Consider the following 17,030-nt stretch of genomic DNA (forward strand, 5'->3'; position numbering starts at 1 on the left):
GACATTTCAGTGGCTGAACAAAGAATGTATTAAATAAATTTACTCAGGAAAATTAAAGACCAAAGAATATGGGATCAGAGGCTATGAAATAAAGCCAAGTCTTCTGCCTCAGCTAAACCATTTCTTATCACCAGTCGAACAACCTGGACTGAGGTATTGCTCCAAGCCTGCGCCGGGGGAAATACCTGGGTCGCTGTTGATGGGGACAGAGGGTGGTATGCTGCTGCTGCTTAGTTTTTGTTCCAGGTGGTATAAAAGCTACCATCAAACACTTTGTTGAAACAGAATTTAAACTCAACTTTCAGCAAACAGCGATCGCCTGAGATAAAGAGAGTGGCTTTGGCAGGGAGTTCTTAAGAAAATCTAAGTTAGAAGTCTGGGTTAGGATATGATTTAGCAGAAATGAAAGAACAGTCAAGACTGTGAGCATAGGAAGGGACGAACAAGACAGATGGGGAAGGGACTATTTTAAAACGTTTGCCGGTTTTGCAAGATTAAAAAAGTTGTGGAGATGGATGGTGATGATGGTTGTGGAAAATGCAGAACTTTTCAGTTCCACACCCCAACCACTTCAGGGGTGGATTCTACCCTTAAGATCAGGGCGATCGACAAGGCAAAGGACTCAATTTATCACAATTAACGCCCTTCATTGTCAGAAGCGCCTGCCTCGCACCAGAGGCACTTCTCTCTCCGGCGCCCATCGTGCCGCCAAACACGGTTCCTTCTGCGCGACCAATAGGATGCCACACTTCCCCTTATGGAAAGGGTGGGCCCGTCCTACACAGCAGAGCGCGCTATCTCGTCTTGCATTGGGAAGGCCTGTCCGAGTTGTTTCCACACTTCCCGGCTATCCCATCCCCACTGCCGCGGATGAAGGCCTCGAACGGAGCGTCGCCCCCCGAACCGAGCGCCGCCTCGGCCGCCGCACACCAGGCGCCCGCCTGGGAGACGAGGCCAACGCCTGCCGGATCTCGCGAGAGCCGCTGCCGCGCGGGAGTTCCCCGCGCGTAGGGGCGCGGCGCTTCCGCAAAGATGGCGGCGGCTGCGGGCGGCGGCGCTCGGCTGGCGGTCTGGGGCGGACGATTGCGGCTCGGGCTCGCAGCCGGCCGACGGGCTGCGCCGAGCTCTGGCCCCTGGGCGGCGGCAGTGGCCGGCGCGGCCCTGGCAGGAGCGGCGGCTGCCTGGCACCACAGCCGTGTGCATGTCGCGGCGCGCGAGGGCAGCCTCAGCGTCCTAGCTCAGGTATGGGACGGGCGCCTTCTGGGAGCCCCCGCCAGGCTCCTCCCTGCTCGGACGCGCCTCGGCGGGGAGGGGGCCGGAGCCGCGCGCTCTGCTTGCCTTCCGCGCCGGGGTGGGGCGCCGCGCGGGGGACCTCGACGCGGGGAACGTGCTCCGCTCTGGTCCGGCCCCGCCACGAGCCCTGAGGGCACCCCAGGCCGGTGACAGGAGATTCAGCCTCCCGCCGGAGAGTCCCACGGCAGCCGAACACCGGGGACAACAAACCGCCGCGCAAATTCGGTAGTGCTGAGTGTGGGCGTGTCTTAATTCAGAATTTCTCACTCCTACCTTTGTCAGCCTAACTAAAGGTTTCACGACCGCTTTGTGTAGCGTGGTGAAGTTACAAAGTGTCAACCATAAAAATTAACCTGTTGATAATTTCCAGATTTTATTATCAACTTTAAGAAACATCATTACGTGTTTATAAACCTTAACGCTTTAGTGGCCCGTAAGTACTAAGCAAAAACATTTCTTCTAAAACCTCAATCTTTTAAAGGTCAGGTTCCCTACTTCAAGATAAATAATGTTGCCATGTAAAACATTTGACAATTTGAAAGGGAGTACTACATTTAAAATACTTTATAGACATTTTAATTTTAATAAGTTTATATGTGAACTTTTTGAAAATTAAAAGTAGTCTTTTTCTTGGTTAGATTTGCATCATGCCTTTCTAAAGAAAAACTCAAGGAACATTCAGATACAACAAAAGAGCAAAGTAGGCTTTGTCAATTAAAATTAGGTATTGGCAAATGATATTTTTATTTTCATTAATTAGATAATACATAATATAAATAACATTAATATAATATAAATATGTGTAATGGAAAGATCTAGGTTCTAGTGTTTTGTAGCATTTTTTTTCTTTTTCTTTGCCCCAAATATTTTCACAGGAAGTTTTATAGCATTTTTGTTAGTCTTGTGTCAAGCAGTTCAATTTATTATTCACCTTCAGTTTCTTCCCCTTAATTCATCCTATTTAGGACCCTTAGGCTAATCTTCCCCAGAATATCACTTTAACCACACAGTATACCCTGCTTCAGAAACTATTAGTGCCTCATTCTGCCCAGAATCAAATCCACATCTTTAAACTTTGCCACTCAGAAGTCTCTATAGTCACACTCTGACCTATCACTACTCAGGTACCTTCCAACCAAAGTGATTCACTCACTGTCTCTAGAATGTGACTTAATTCCCACCTACCCCAGCAGCAATTTGTAGACTCTGATTTCACTTATCCATCTCATTGGTTTTTTTTCTGGCCCACTCTAGAGTATTCACGTTTTAAATTCCTGACTTGACTCTAAAATTTTCACACTAGCGTAGTATTTTGGATTCTCTCCCCAACTCTCAGTCCTTCCCACAACTTTGTAACTTTCAGCCTACCTAAAGTAATACAGAAACCATTTTATTATCAGTTGTTTTGTAAGGTCTGTAGAAACAGCACGTGTTTGGTCTACTGTTGAACCGAGACGGTGCTTCTCATCCTTTTACTATCACAGTTGACATTCCTTTCAGCTTCAGTGGCTGAATGCAGGAGGGATTGAGGGGGCCTATAGCTTGAAAACTCTTCACCTCCGTGATTTTGATTCATTTTTCTAAGAGGTGAGTCTGTTAATCCTCACCTCTACCACCACTACTTTGGGGGCATGTGTGTATAGTTGAGATAGATATATACCAGAATTTTGGCTTGTGATTAATCTTTCATCTTTTGATACAGTTTTATTTTATGTATTAGTATAGTTATTTTACTTAGTATCCCAAGATGGTGAGATCTTCCTGATGTAAATCTATAATAGTAATAATGTCCTTCATTTTTCAATCATTACACTAAGTGATTTTTCCAGTAAAATAGTGAATTTATGTTGATGGCGTCCAGCACTTTTCTGGTTCGCATTGTGACCAACAGCTTGCATTTGTGAGGGTCAGTCAGGAATTAAGGGTAGAAGTCCAAGTCGTGAAACAGTAAATAAATTGGAATCTCCTTTTTTCTTTCCTTTCTTCTTCCACAATTAGTGAAATAGTACTCTGTGCCAGGCAGTATACAAGAAGTGGGAATTAGAGGTTATGTGCTTACAGTTTAATGGGGAAGAGCAATTTTAATGCAGTGTGATAAATGCTGTGGTAGGTGTAAGTGCTGGGCGCTGAGGGAGCATACTGGAAGAGCATCCAATATGGTCTTGGTTTCCTGAAGGAATGATCTGTAGAATGACACTGAGGGATGATTGGGAGTTTGCTAGGCAAAGAGAAGGAAAAGAATGTCGTAGGCAAAGGGAATAGCTTTACAGAAATCTAGAAGTAAGAGTTTGACTCAACAGAAAGTGATCTGTAAAAGATGAGGTCCAAAACTGGGTGTGAGCAGTGGCTGGAAATCAGATGGTGAAGTGCCCCTTGTTCCAATGTGACAGGAATTTTTATATTGAGGACAGCAGGGAGCCACTGCAGGGATTCTTAACCCTCATGGACCCCCACAGATCTAGGCATAGAAATTAGGGGATCCATGAACTTAGAAAAAGATTACATTTTTGTTTCTATTGATCCATAATTTAATATTTTCTTCAATTATGAATGTAGGCAACAAGCTACAGTAGTATTACTGTAACTGACTTTGTCATCAACAGGTATCTCAGATATTTTCCTACTATATTATAGTTGTTATAGTTATCACAGAGTATCACTTCTTCAAAATTACTTATTAAAACTGCCACCATATCACGTTATTTAATGCAAGAAGAAGTACTTGTATTACTATATCACAAATTTGGTTTTGACCATTGAAAAGAGTATCGAGACTTTAGGAAAGAGAGTGAATTGAAAACTGGAGTTAGGAAGCTATTACAATAATTCCAGAGAGAAGTGATGGCTAAATTAGTGGATGAATTTGAAATACATTTAAAAGATAAATTTGTAAAGAATCTAAATTGCAAAAGTCTTATGTAAAATGTATTGTTAAAAAAATGTATAGTGATTACAACTGGGCGAGAAAAATAGCGCCTTCTAGAAAGAAATTCTTAGTGGAACTTGCTTTAGAGCATGTCAGCGTATCAGTTAATTCTGTGTAAACTGCTTCTTCTAAAACATGAAAGAAGATTTGAAAACTGTTCTAAGATTTTAGTATTAATCCTATTACAATATTGTATTTGATTCAGGCATAGTAAAATCAGATAAGAAATTACAGAAAGGCAGAGACAAAGAATATTATTCTGTAGTTCTAATCTCCTATAAAAGGATAGCTGTATTCTGAATAAGCCTTGATACATTAAAAATATTATAAAAATTATTTCGGGCAGGGGATTAAGAGCTAGAGAATTTTAGAGTTGCGAGAGCGAATTATTTCTTTCCTGCAGGAATTTCAATAATGAAAGTGTATGGCTTTTATTATATTTTGTTATTACAAGGAGTAAAAGAGGACTCAAAGGGGTCCAGATGTAGCAGGTGCCAAAAAGTAGCTGCTACCTCTAGGCCAAGGGAGGGAGAGTGGACAGTGAAGAAATTAAGAACTTGGGAGAGTTCGTCCCCTCCAGCCCCAGAGCTGAGATTCAGCCTCTTTGAAGAGGGCATGGCTACCACAGGAATATAAAGCCTGCTGCTGGTAGAAAAAAAAACCTTGCTAGATGGCACAGTCTGTAGAAGGAGCCTGCTGTTGTGGAAGGGGTGAGTGTGCTGGAACTGGTCTATAGAATTGACCTGCTGGGTGGATGGGAGAATGTGGCCTGAAGGCCTGATGGGAGCTACTGCTGCTGGAGCAGCTTATAAACCGCAGCCTGGTGGCTTATGTGTAGCCTGAGGACTCCAGGGAAGCTGCTCATTCGAGAGCTGTTTGGAAGCCACAGGTGGGAAGAGTATGTCCTGAGAACGCAGCCAGAGTCACTGTATCTGCCCACTGGAACTGATTGGAAGTGGTTATGTCTGATCTTTTAGGGCCTTTGGGCTCCAGCTCTGAATTAAAAAAGGCAAGCTGGGACCTGGAAGGAAAGTGTCTTCCTGCCTCTACTGTCTTGCAGTGTCACTCCAATGCCCTCTATTGACAGAGTTGTTCGAGCTGGACAAGGAGAAGAGTTTACAAAGTCCAGCTCCAGCATTATAAAGCGGAACAAAGAAGGGTAGATTAGAAGCTGGCAGACAATAAATTGATAGCTGGTACACAGTTCAAGAGAGCTTCACCCGGTTTTCAAAAGACAGGGAAGCTGCCCGTTGACTTGTAACAAAAGGTACAAGGCAAAGATTTTCATATTTGCATTATATGCAGTGCTGAGAATATGTGGATACTTGATATGGTCCAACTTGTCCCTTTTGTTTCTGCAGTTGTCATCAAAGAATTTTAAAACGCAATAAAATGAGCTTTTCTTTAGTATTGTCTCTCTAGCACTGAATGAGAGCCTGCCACTTAGAAGGTGCTCGCTAAATGTTTGTTGGGTAGACATTTCCGTTGTTTGAGTAGTCCCAGCCCCACTGGAGATTTTGCCTGGCTTACTTATTATTACTGTTTATGAAATTTCTAATAATTTGGTATAGGAATTGAGGTTTAGGGTATGGTTATAAGATACTGTTGAAATTATAATTTTTATACTTTTGACAGGGAAATCATTAATGATGGCAGGAAAGTCAATGAGGTCAGTGTGATGGTTAATTTTATGTATCAGCTTGGCTAGGCTGTGGTGCCCAGTTATATGGTCAATCACCAGTCTAGATGTAACTGTGAAGGTATTTTTTAGAAGTGATTAATATTTAAATCAGTAAACTTCGAGTTAAGCAGATGATCCCCCATAATATGTGTAGGTCTCATCCAGTCAGCAGAAGGCCTTAAGAGCAATGACTGAGGTTTCCTGAGAAAGAAGGAATTTGGCCTCTAGACTACAGTGCAGAAACTATACCTGAATTCCCAGCCTCCCTGGCCTGCCCTGCAGATTTTAGAGTCAAGACTGCAACATCAACTCTTCCCCAAATTCTAGTCTGTCAGTCTGCCCCATGGATTTTGGACTTGCCAACCCCCACAGTTGTATGAGCCAATTCCTTAAATATCTCTTTCTCCTTGTCCCCTACTCCCCACTTGAGGAGGAAAAATATATATATATATATATATTTATATACGTATAAATATATATATTCTGAGGGGGAGGAGGAGCGTAGAGGAAGATATATATTTACATAAACATAAATATATATATAATCTCTTATTGGTTCTGTTTCTCTGGAGAACCCTAATACAGATTTTGGTACTGGGAAGTGGTGTCCTGCTGCAACAGATACGTAAAATTTGGAAGTAACTTTGGGGTTGAGTAAAGGGGTAGAGGCTGAAAGAGTTTTGAGGCGCATAATTTAGAGAAAGCCTAGATTGTCTTGAATAAACTGCTACTAGAGATAAGAATTATTAAAGGTACTTCTGGTGAGGTCTCAGATGGAAATGAAGAACATTTTATTAGAAACTGGAAGAAAGATAATCCTTGTTATAAAGTGGCAGAGAACTTGGCTGAATTGTATTCTGTTGTTTTGTGGAAAGTAGTACTTGTCAATGATGAAATTGGATATTTAGCAGAGGTAATTAATTTCTAAGCAAAGTGTTGAAGGCATGGCCTTAGTTTTCCTTGCTACACATAGAAAAATGTGAGTGGAGAGAAATAAAGAAAGAATTGTTACACAAAAAGGAACCAGAACTTAAGATTTGGAAAATTCTTGGCCTGTCCATATTGCAAAAAATAAGACAGTGTGCTATGTAGAGAACACAAAGGGTGTGTTTAGAGGGCTGTTTGGAAAGAGATAAGTGTGTGACTCACAGATCGGTCAACCATCTCAGTAGAAATGCAGAAGGGGCCACAGAAGGGATGAAATGAAAGAAGGTTATCGGACTTCTGGGATTCCACAAGCCAATAGAGGTATCTGGCTGTTATCTTTGAAGGAAAGAGAAGAGTGACCTTGAGGGTGGCCACCCACCCAGTGGGCCCAGAGGATAAGCATCAAGCCACAGAGGATTACAGGACGGTCCGACTTAATGAGTTTTGACTTTGCCAGGGTGCAAAAATGATACACAGTCAGTAGAAACCATACTTTGAATTTTGAATTTTGATCTTTTCCCAGGCTAGCAATATGCTGTACAATACTCTTGAGATGCTGAGCAGCAGCGAGTGGCAGCTCCCAGTCAGATGTGCTATCATGAGGGTCAACAACTGACACTTGACAGTGTCCTGTATTGCCAGATGATTTTGCCTAACTGTAGGCTAATGTGTTTTGAGCATGTTTAAGATAAGCCAGGCTAAGCTATAATGGTTGGTATATTAGGTGTATTAAGTGCATTTCGACTTAGAATATTTTTAATTTGTGATGGGTTTATTAGGACTTAACCACATAATCAGTTGAGGAATATCTACATTCTTAAGCCTTAAAATCTAATGGAATTTGCCCTGCTGGGTTTCGGACTTGTTTGGAACCTGTGACCCCTTTTTTCCTTTCAGTTTCTTTCTTCCTTTTGAAATGGGAATGTCTATCCTATGCATGTTTCAACATTGGAAGCAGATAACTTGTCTGGTTTCATGGGCTTACAGAAGGAGTAGAATTTCACCCATAACTGATTTGGATGATTTAAATTATCAGATTTGGGACTTAGTTGATGATGTTTAAATAAGATTTTTGGACTTAGAGTCGATGCAGGAATGATGAAGACTTTTGGAGATGTTGGGACGGGACAAATATATTTTGCATGTGAGAAGGACATGAATGGGGGGGTGGGGCAGAGGGTGGACTGTTATGAGTTGTGTCCCCTCAAAATTCTTATGTCAAAGTCTTGACCCCCGTTACTTCAGAATGTGACCTTAGTTGGTGATAAGGTCATTGCAGATGTGTTAGTTAAGGTGAGGTCATACTGGAATAGGTGTCCTTATATAAAGGGCAAATTTAGACTTAGAGATGCACCATGTAAAGACTGAAATTATGCTGCCACAGCCAATGGCTACGAGAAGCTAGGAGCAAGGCCTAAAACAGATCTTTGCTTAGGGCCTTCAGAGAGAGCATGGCCCTGAGGACACCTTGATCTTGGACTTGTAGCCTCCAGAACTGTGAAACAGTACATTTCTGTTGTTTAAATCACTTAGGTTGTGGCACCAATATGAAAACTAGTCTTGTGATGACCAGAAATTGTGTTGCGCTTTGGAAAACAGATTTTAAAACCCTACTTAATGAAATGTACGCTTTCATACTTTTTGAAAATGTGGCTCAATGTGTGAGAATCCGTCATCTCAAGAGGAAAGTTACTATGTAAATTGAAGTAATGTGTTGCTTTCTGAGTACATAAAATTACTTTCTTGTGTAATTTTGATTTTAATTTAGTTGTCAAGTCTAATTTTAATGATTTCTCATCTAATCTTTATTGACATTTTATAAATATGTTTTCATCTCTCTTGATGTTTTAATTTTGCTTACTTTTATTCAAATAAGAAATTAGAGGAAAAAACACTTTTAAGGTGGAGTCATGTAAATATCTTGTATGCATGATAAAATGCCTTACATATGAACTTATCTTAGATATAATGTATGTGTATTGGTGTCATTTTGTATTTAGATCCCATATGGTGACCTTTCATGACCCATATTTTAAACTGATATTTTGCCACCTTGGATTATGATTGAACATTTTTAATGGGTTTAAGACAGACTACAACAATATTAGATGATCTGTTGGAGACTTGTATTACAAAACAGCATTAGCCCTTACAAACTTTCTAATGTTTTCATCTCACAACAGCCTAGTTTTTCATGCTGTTAATTTTAAAATTTAAACATCCATGCTATCATTTTCTGTATTATCAATTCGTGATAATCAGCCCTCTGTGAGGAGTGTCATTGCCTCCTTCTGACCATCTTAATTGTATCCATGGAGATGATCTCCATGAAGCCTACTTTAACATCGCCTTTCTGTAACTTTTCATAATGTTTTGGTTTATGCCATTAATTAGCATTTGCATTTTCTTATGAACACATCTAGTCTCTCTAACAATATTATTAGCTTTTAAGCTCAGAAACTATTTTTTTGCTTGTTTGTTTTTTTAATCTATCTCCTGTGCATTTGGAGTCAGAAACTTTTTTTTTTCAGGCAGAGTGTCGCTTTGTTGCCCTGGCTAGAGTGAGTGCCGTGGCGTCAGCCTAGCTCACAGCAACCTCAAACTCCTGGGCTCAAGCAATTCTCCTGCCTCAGCCTCCCGAGTGGCTGGGACTACAGGCATGCGCCACCATGCCCGGCTAATTTTTTCTATATATATTTTAGTTGGCCAGCTAATTTGTTTCTATTTTTAATAGAGACGGCGTCTTGCTCTTGCTCAGGCTGGTCTCGAACTCCTGACCTTGAGCGATCCACCCGCCTCGGCCTCCCAGAGTGCTAGGATTACAGGCGTGAGCCACCGCGCCTGGCCAGAAACTAATTTTTATATTCTGATTCATAGCATTTTGCTGAGTATTTAAATAAAATTTGTTAAAATTTCAAATAACTAAAAAAAATTCTTATTAAATTATATTTAATTAAGACAGAGTATCATAGCACCCCTGTACTTAAATCATATTTTATTCATTCTAGGTTACTTTTTTTTTTTTACCCACATTTTAGCACATCTGAAATCAGGACACATCTTATAGTAAGTCATTGGTGTTTTACAGTCCTTTTTGGCCAGGAGGCAGGCATGACCTAGTTGTCATTGCCTGAGAATATGAGAATTCAATCACATTTTCACCACTTCAGTTGACATGTGTGCATTTTTTAACAAAACCTTAATTGTTAGGAGAGGGCAAATCATGGACATAGAAGTAGCTCTCAAAGAAACAGGGCAGGAGAATGGTTTCCCTCAGGTCAGAAAGTGGTTTCCCCAGTGCTCTAGAGAAACAAAGGCAGAGCAGACTAAGAGTCGTCAAGAAAAGATGCAATTTTGTTACTGTGGTCAAATCATGGTAGATTCACTAACATAGTTTGAAGATTAACAAATAGTACTAGGGGTTTTTCTGAATAAATACCAAGACTGACTTAAAAGTCTTAAATCTTTTTATATTCTATAGCCTGCCTGGAATTTGAATTTGAAGCTTTTGTCAAGGAAAAAAAAAAATGGCAGAATATTGTATTCCAGTCACTGTCTCACATTATAAAGCCTAGTTGACATGTTTAGATTTATGTTTATATGATCATTTCTATAGTTAATTCTGTTATAGAAATTTATTGTAAATGCTAAATTTGATATTATTTACTTAATAAATTTGAATTAGATGTCTTCATGTTGGGAGAAAGCAAAATGCTTTTGACTGTGCAAGTTCTAAGTCTGACTTCTTTGAATCTATCAAAAAAGAAAATCAAGATTCAGGACTCACTGAAATTCCATCTACTTTAAGCCCATATTTAGTTACCTTACAACTACCATTCTAAAGTACCTGTACCTTACTATTTAGCTTTTATTCGTCATTTTACTAATACTTCTTAGTATGGTCCCTGGTTCAGAGTTGATACTCAATAACTAATTGTTAAATGAGTGGATAAGTGAATGAGTAGAGTGTGTCCAGCTAAAGCTGTACTTAAAATGGCTAAATTCAGTTCCAAATCAGTGTGCCTTTGCCTCCAAGTTTCAATCTGTCTGTATTGTTCCTATAGGTATTTGCAGTTTTAAAGCAGTTTCACCTATCACTGAGTAGTGGCTAGTTACTTTTGCTGAATGTTCCTTAATTTAGGTTTGATTGATGTTTCTTCATGATTTATGCATTTTGTCAGGAATACCACTAAAGTCCTATTGTGTTCTTTTCAGTGCATCATATTAGGAGGCACACAATGTAGATTTCTGCTGGTGGTATTTACTTTTACCACTCGGTAAGAAGGTATCTGCCAGATTTCTTCATTGAAAAATTAATAGGTACTTTATACTTATTAAGCATTTTGTGGGGAGATGTTTTGAGGCTTCATAGGGCTTTCTGTTCTGTACTGTTTATTTATTCATTCATTTATATCTGTTTGGACTCATGAATTCCTATTTAACTCAAAAGGTTTCAATCCATTACCATTGGAATTTATTTTGACGCTCAGTCTCCCCATATGTGACCAATCTCCTGAAAGGTGGACACGCCCTGGCATCTTCCCTTGGTCCCTGGCAAAGGGGGAGGAGAGAAGAGGAAGATGCAGCCAAGTCTTGATTAACTGATCTGAGAAAAGAGAGCTTTCAGCTTAGGTACACAAAATGACAAGATAATTTGCCTAGGATATGGTAAATTATATTCTCTAAAATGTCAGACAAATAATGGGAAAGAGGGGAGAAGATGCCTGGAAGAACAGCTTCTAGGAAGACAGAAGTAGGCATCGTCGCCCAACTTTAATGCTGTCATTTGTATTATACCATATTTAAATGTTTGTATATTTATGCTGACCTTGGTACTGGAAATATTTAAAATGGTTTAGAAAAATGCTACTTGAAGTAATAATTTTTAAATGAAGAAAAAAATGGGAAAATGAGAATGGTAAACATAAGCCATAAAGATTAAAATATATGCTGTAAGAGCCTGTGTTATCCTTGAAGTGAGTCATAAATTTGATTTTTAAACTTAGCCAGTTCAAAGAGGGGAACAGGCCAGTTACATGCTTCATAGTAGCCAGTTGCTCCAGAAGCATAACCAATTCTGTGAATAAAACAGTATTTAGTCCTGTTTCATAAAGAGGATACTGTGGCATTTTTATAGAAAGTATAGCAAGAAGTATGGCAGTTTCTTACCTCTCTTAAAGTAGGACGTTTGCATAATCAGAAAGCATTAGAGAAGCGGCATGATGATGACTTAACATTACCACATAGTCTTGAGAAAACGTTTCAAGATGGGGAGGTGCTCCCTTATGTCTGTTGCTACTAACAGGATGAGAACAGAAAATTGAGCTTTGGGTGTGGTGGTAGGGAAGGTGTTGGTGACCTTTGATGAGAAAAGTATTGAAATGTGTTGAGGAGAGATTGTGAAGTAAGGAAGCAAAGAAAGTGAGTCAAGATACTTCTTTCTAAAAGTGTTAATGTAAAGGGTATTTAAAAAGGCAGGAGTGGGCAGGAGATATGAGACCAAGGACAGGTTTTGTTTTTGTTTTAAGATGAGAGACAAGGCCGAGCGCGGTGGCTCACGCCTGTAATCCTAGCACTCTGGGAGGCCGAGGCGGGAGGATTGCTTGAGGTCAGGAGTTCGAGACCAGCCTGAGCAAGAGCGAGACCCTGTCTCTACTAAAAAAATAGAAAGAAATTATCTGGTGGACAACTAAAAATATATAGAAAAAATTAGCCAGGCATGGTGATGCATGCCTGTAGTCCCAGCTACTTGGGAGGCTGAGGCAGGAGGATTGCTTGAGCCCAGGAGTTTGAGGTTGCTGTAAGCTAGGCTGACGCCACGGCACTCTAGCCCGGGCAAAAGAGTGAGACTCTGTCTCAAAAATATATATATAAAAGAAAAAAAAAAAAAAAGATGAGAGACAGTAGAGTATGTTTGAATGCTGATTGAATGATGTAATAAAGAGGCAAAAATTGTTACAGATCTGAGAGACAATTATAGGTTACCTTCTTTGAGAAAGGAGGTCACAAGAAGAAAGGATGGATTTCCATAGTACCAATATTTCTTGCATTGTAACAGGAATGAAAGCAGAGAGTGTGGTTAATCCTCTAAGCTGGCTATGGACTAATTCCATACTTTCCTTCTATTTAAAAAACAAAAGGCAAAAGAACCTGATTGTGAACTGCTCTGAAAAATAATGAGGTAGAATTATGGAAATGTGGGCCAGGCCAGAGGGCTCTGTATTGACTGCTACTAGAGAGAGTAACCCAAAGAGTTAGGGGGAGAGGGATGACTTACAGAGTTCATGGACCTCGAGAGCTTAGATGCAACGATTATGATGAATTTAGGACCTGTTGCCATAAACTTCTACTGGCTTTCTTTTGGTGAGTCAGCTAATTGGGGTTTTTAAACGTTAAAGTATTATCTAACAAATTATTTTTCATAAGCCTTAGTGTCGTGGCCAAAGAATGACCGGACACACCAAAGTAAGGCAAGCACGAAAATGAGATTTGTTGAGGAGAGAAAGATAGGATTATATGGCAAGAGCAAGATATATATAGGTTTACAGAGCATACTACATACGCCACAGATGATGCGGACACATTGTCACAGTAAAGGGAGAGCAAAAGGAAGGGAGCAAAAGGGACTTGGTTATGGTCTGTATCTTGTTTATAGCACCCAGATTGGGACCTCCCTAGTGGCTCAGATGTCACCATGGAACCACTTTGATTGGACAGTTGGGTGTTTGTTGCATTACTATGCATGTGGGTTGTTCTAGGTCAATTTCCAGACTCTGTGGTACCTATGCTGCTTGTCCCATGGGCTATAGAGTCCTGAGTATTCTTTTGCAGCTGACACACTAAGTTCTGATTGGCAGATTTGTAAGGTATTCCCTCCTCCCCAGGTATAGCAGTAACTCAGGGCAGGATTAGGGTGGGGTGGGACCAAGATGAGGGCACCCACTTTCTTTCCTAGGAGACCAGGAATCCCTGTCTACCTTAGTATTTGAGTTTAATAGAAGTAATATATTGAAAACTAGGCATTAAATTTAAAATTATTAAAATTCTAAAATGGAGAATACCAAAATGTTTTTTCTTTGATATTATTTAAATTCGTATTTTGAACTTATATTTTGTATTTTGTGAGTACAACCTGACTAAAACAGATGGTCACAAATTTTTAATAAAAGCAAGGAATGTAGCCGTCATGTTTAAACAGCCAAACAGAAATATATTAATTTAGGAAGTGATTTTGCAAGTTATATTAGATGTAGAATCTCTTTTTCTATTGCATGTCAATGAATATTTTAAAAACTCAGTGTAATTAAGGCCGGGTGAGATGGCTCACACCTGTAATCCTAGCTCTCTGGGAGGCTGAGGTGGGAGGATTACTTGAGCTCAGGAGTTTGAGACCAGCCTGAGCAAGAGTGAGACCCTGTCTCTACTAAAAATAGAAAAATTAGCCAGACGTCATGGTTTGCCTGTAGTCCCAGCTACTCAGGAGGCTGAGGCAGGAGGATCACTTGAGCCCGGGAGTTTGAGGTTGCAATGAGCTACAGGGACACCACTGCACTCTACCCAGGGCAACAGAGTAAGACTATCTCAAAAAAAAAAAAAAAAAGTGTATTTAAGATGAAGCTATTTTAATTTCCTATAAGATCCCTAAATAATTCACAAAATTAAATCAGGATTGCCTTCTTTTATTTCAAGCTGTTTGACTTGTGGTGATTATTTTTGTGAAAAAGGGAAAAAAAGATGTTAATAAGACGTTAACAATGGGTAAAACTGGAACTTACTGGAGTGGGCTGCTAGTTTATTTGTGTGCAGTGCATCAGGTTTAATGATAGTACATTTAAAATTGGTATGCCAAGGGCAATAAACTTTACAGGAACATACAGAAGTTTAATAACCATGATACATTGTAATCTCAGTGAAGACTAAAGCTTTTTTGCAACAGTAAAGCAAGAATGCAAAGAAGTTTTTATACTTTATTGCCTCAGGTAAAAATGTCTGTAGAAACAGATTAGTGATGACAAAGCTTTGATGTTTATAAACCCAAATGGAAGTTAAAAATCAAAGTGTGTAAATGGCTAGATTATGAAAAGAAGATGACAAAGTTATACCCTGTAATTAGATGTAATTTGTGCTTTTGGCATAGCTATTTGTCCTGCATGAATGAGAGGTTGTCTTACTCCCCTTCCTTGTATAATAGAAGGACAGCACTTAATATATCCTACTGTAAATCTGTGGAGGTATTTTTCTGGGGGGGCCAGGAGGAAAGAAAAACAAATTGTAATATAAAAACAGAAGCGTATTTTAATTTTTCCTTTTACAATTATATTGTTTAGCTGAACCTGAGTAAAAAATTATTACTGTTTGCTCTTATTCTATAAACCATGTGTTCTAATAGATAATGTATACAGATTAATGGTTTTGTAACTGTGAATTTTGGAGTTGTATGAATTACAACAGTGCATAAACATACCCTAAGCCACTAACAGTAGCAGTATAACAAATTAAAAAGTTATAATTATAGTTTAAAAAGTGGTAAATGTTTGGTAAAGTAAACCAGTAATGAATATATTCTCTTAATAACCTACTCTCCATAAATAAGATGATTTTTAAATATTTCAGATTATAAATAATTTCAATATAGAAATCATATTTAATGAATCATAATTTTTTAAGTACATCCTTGTCTTAAAATTTTCATTGACATCTGTGAAAGTTCCATGGATGTGTGTAGAGTAAAAGTTGTGATTACTATTAATTAGGGAATAAGACCTTATAAAATCTTACATTTATCCACATGTGTTTTTTTTTTGTTTGTTTGTTTGTTTTTGTTTTTTTTGTTTGTTTGAGACAGAGTCTCGCTCTGTTGCCGGGGCTAGAGTGCCATGGCATCAGCCCAGCTCCCAGCAACCTCAAACTCCTGGGCTCAATCAATCCCTCTGCCTCAGCCTTCCGAGTAGCTGGGACTACAGGCATGCGCCACCATGCCTGGCTAATTTTTTCTGTTTATAGATTTTTAGCTTTCCAAATCATTTCTTTCTATTTTTAGTAGAGACGGGGTCTCGCTCTTGCTCAGTCTGGTCTCAAACTACTGACCTTGAGTGATCCTCCCGCCTTGGCCTCCCAGAGTGCTAGGATTACAGGCATGAGCCACCGCGCCCAGCCCACATGTGTATTATTTGCTTTATGTGTTACATACTAGAAATTTTATACTTTCAGATGCCAGGCTTCTTTGTCCTCAGTCCCTCATCGGTTAGCTGGCATGTACCCTGAAAATACAAACCTTTTTTTTTTTTTTTTGAGACAGAGTCTCACTCTGTTGCCCAGGCTAGAGTGCTGTGGCATCAGCCTAGCTCACAAACTTTTAGGCGTAAGCGATCCTCCCACTTCAACCTTCCGAGTACCTGGGAGAACAGGCACATACCACCACGCCTGGCTAATTTTTTCTATTTTTAGTAGAGACGGGTCTCACTCTTGCCCAGGCTGGTCTCAAACTCCTGACCTCAAGGGACTCTCCCACCTCAGCCTCCCAGAGGGCTAGGATTACAGATGTGAGCCACTGTGCCAGGCCCCATTTTTTAAATTAGGAAAATTGAACCTTAAATATGAAAACACAGTGTGTTTCCAGAAACTGGTCTAGATATTCCAAAGGAAAATATGAATGACTTAGCATATCTGCTGTTTGGGATTATCATGTCTTTTTTCTCATTCTCTATGTGTGCAGTGCAAATGTCAACAGATTAAATCATAATCGAGTATTTTGAAGACAAATCTTTTTCAGTTTAATTTGGTCATAATTACCCAATTAAAAAACCAACAGTGACTGGGCACAGTGGCTCATGCCCTTAATCCTAGCACTCTGGGCAGCCGAGGTGGGAGGATAGCTCGAGGTCAGGAGTTTGATACCAGCCTGAGCAAGAACGAGACCCCCGTTTCTACTAAAAATAGAAAGAAATTATCTGGACAACTAAAAATATATAGGAAAAATTAGCCAGGCATGGTGGCGCATGCCCGTAGTCCCAGCTACTGTGGGGGGCTGAGGCAGTAGAATTGCTTGAGCCCAGGAGTTTGAGGTTGCTGTGAGCTAGGCTGACGCCATGGCACTCTAGCCCGGGCAACAGAGCGAGACTCTGTCTCAAAAAAAAAAAAAAAGAAAAAGAAACCAGCAGAAATTAGAAGCAGATCGCTAATATGGCTTCTGCCTCTGTTCAA

At 39.8% G+C, this 17,030-nt stretch overlaps 1 protein-coding gene across 1 annotated transcript in view; it reads left to right on the top strand.

Moving 5' to 3' along the window:
* The first annotated feature begins 1,032 nt into the window (after positions 1-1,032).
* MICU2 (mitochondrial calcium uptake 2) overlaps positions 1,033-17,030 on the top strand; it is a 76,991-nt gene continuing 60,993 nt past the window's right edge. The window contains 1 exon segment of the mRNA XM_045566905.1: positions 1,033-1,242. Within this exon segment, the coding sequence (XP_045422861.1) occupies positions 1,033-1,242 (210 nt within the window).

The sequence above is a fragment of the Lemur catta genome, chromosome 13 (assembly GCF_020740605.2).
Source record: "Lemur catta isolate mLemCat1 chromosome 13, mLemCat1.pri, whole genome shotgun sequence".
Lineage (NCBI taxonomy): Eukaryota > Metazoa > Chordata > Mammalia > Primates > Lemuridae > Lemur > Lemur catta.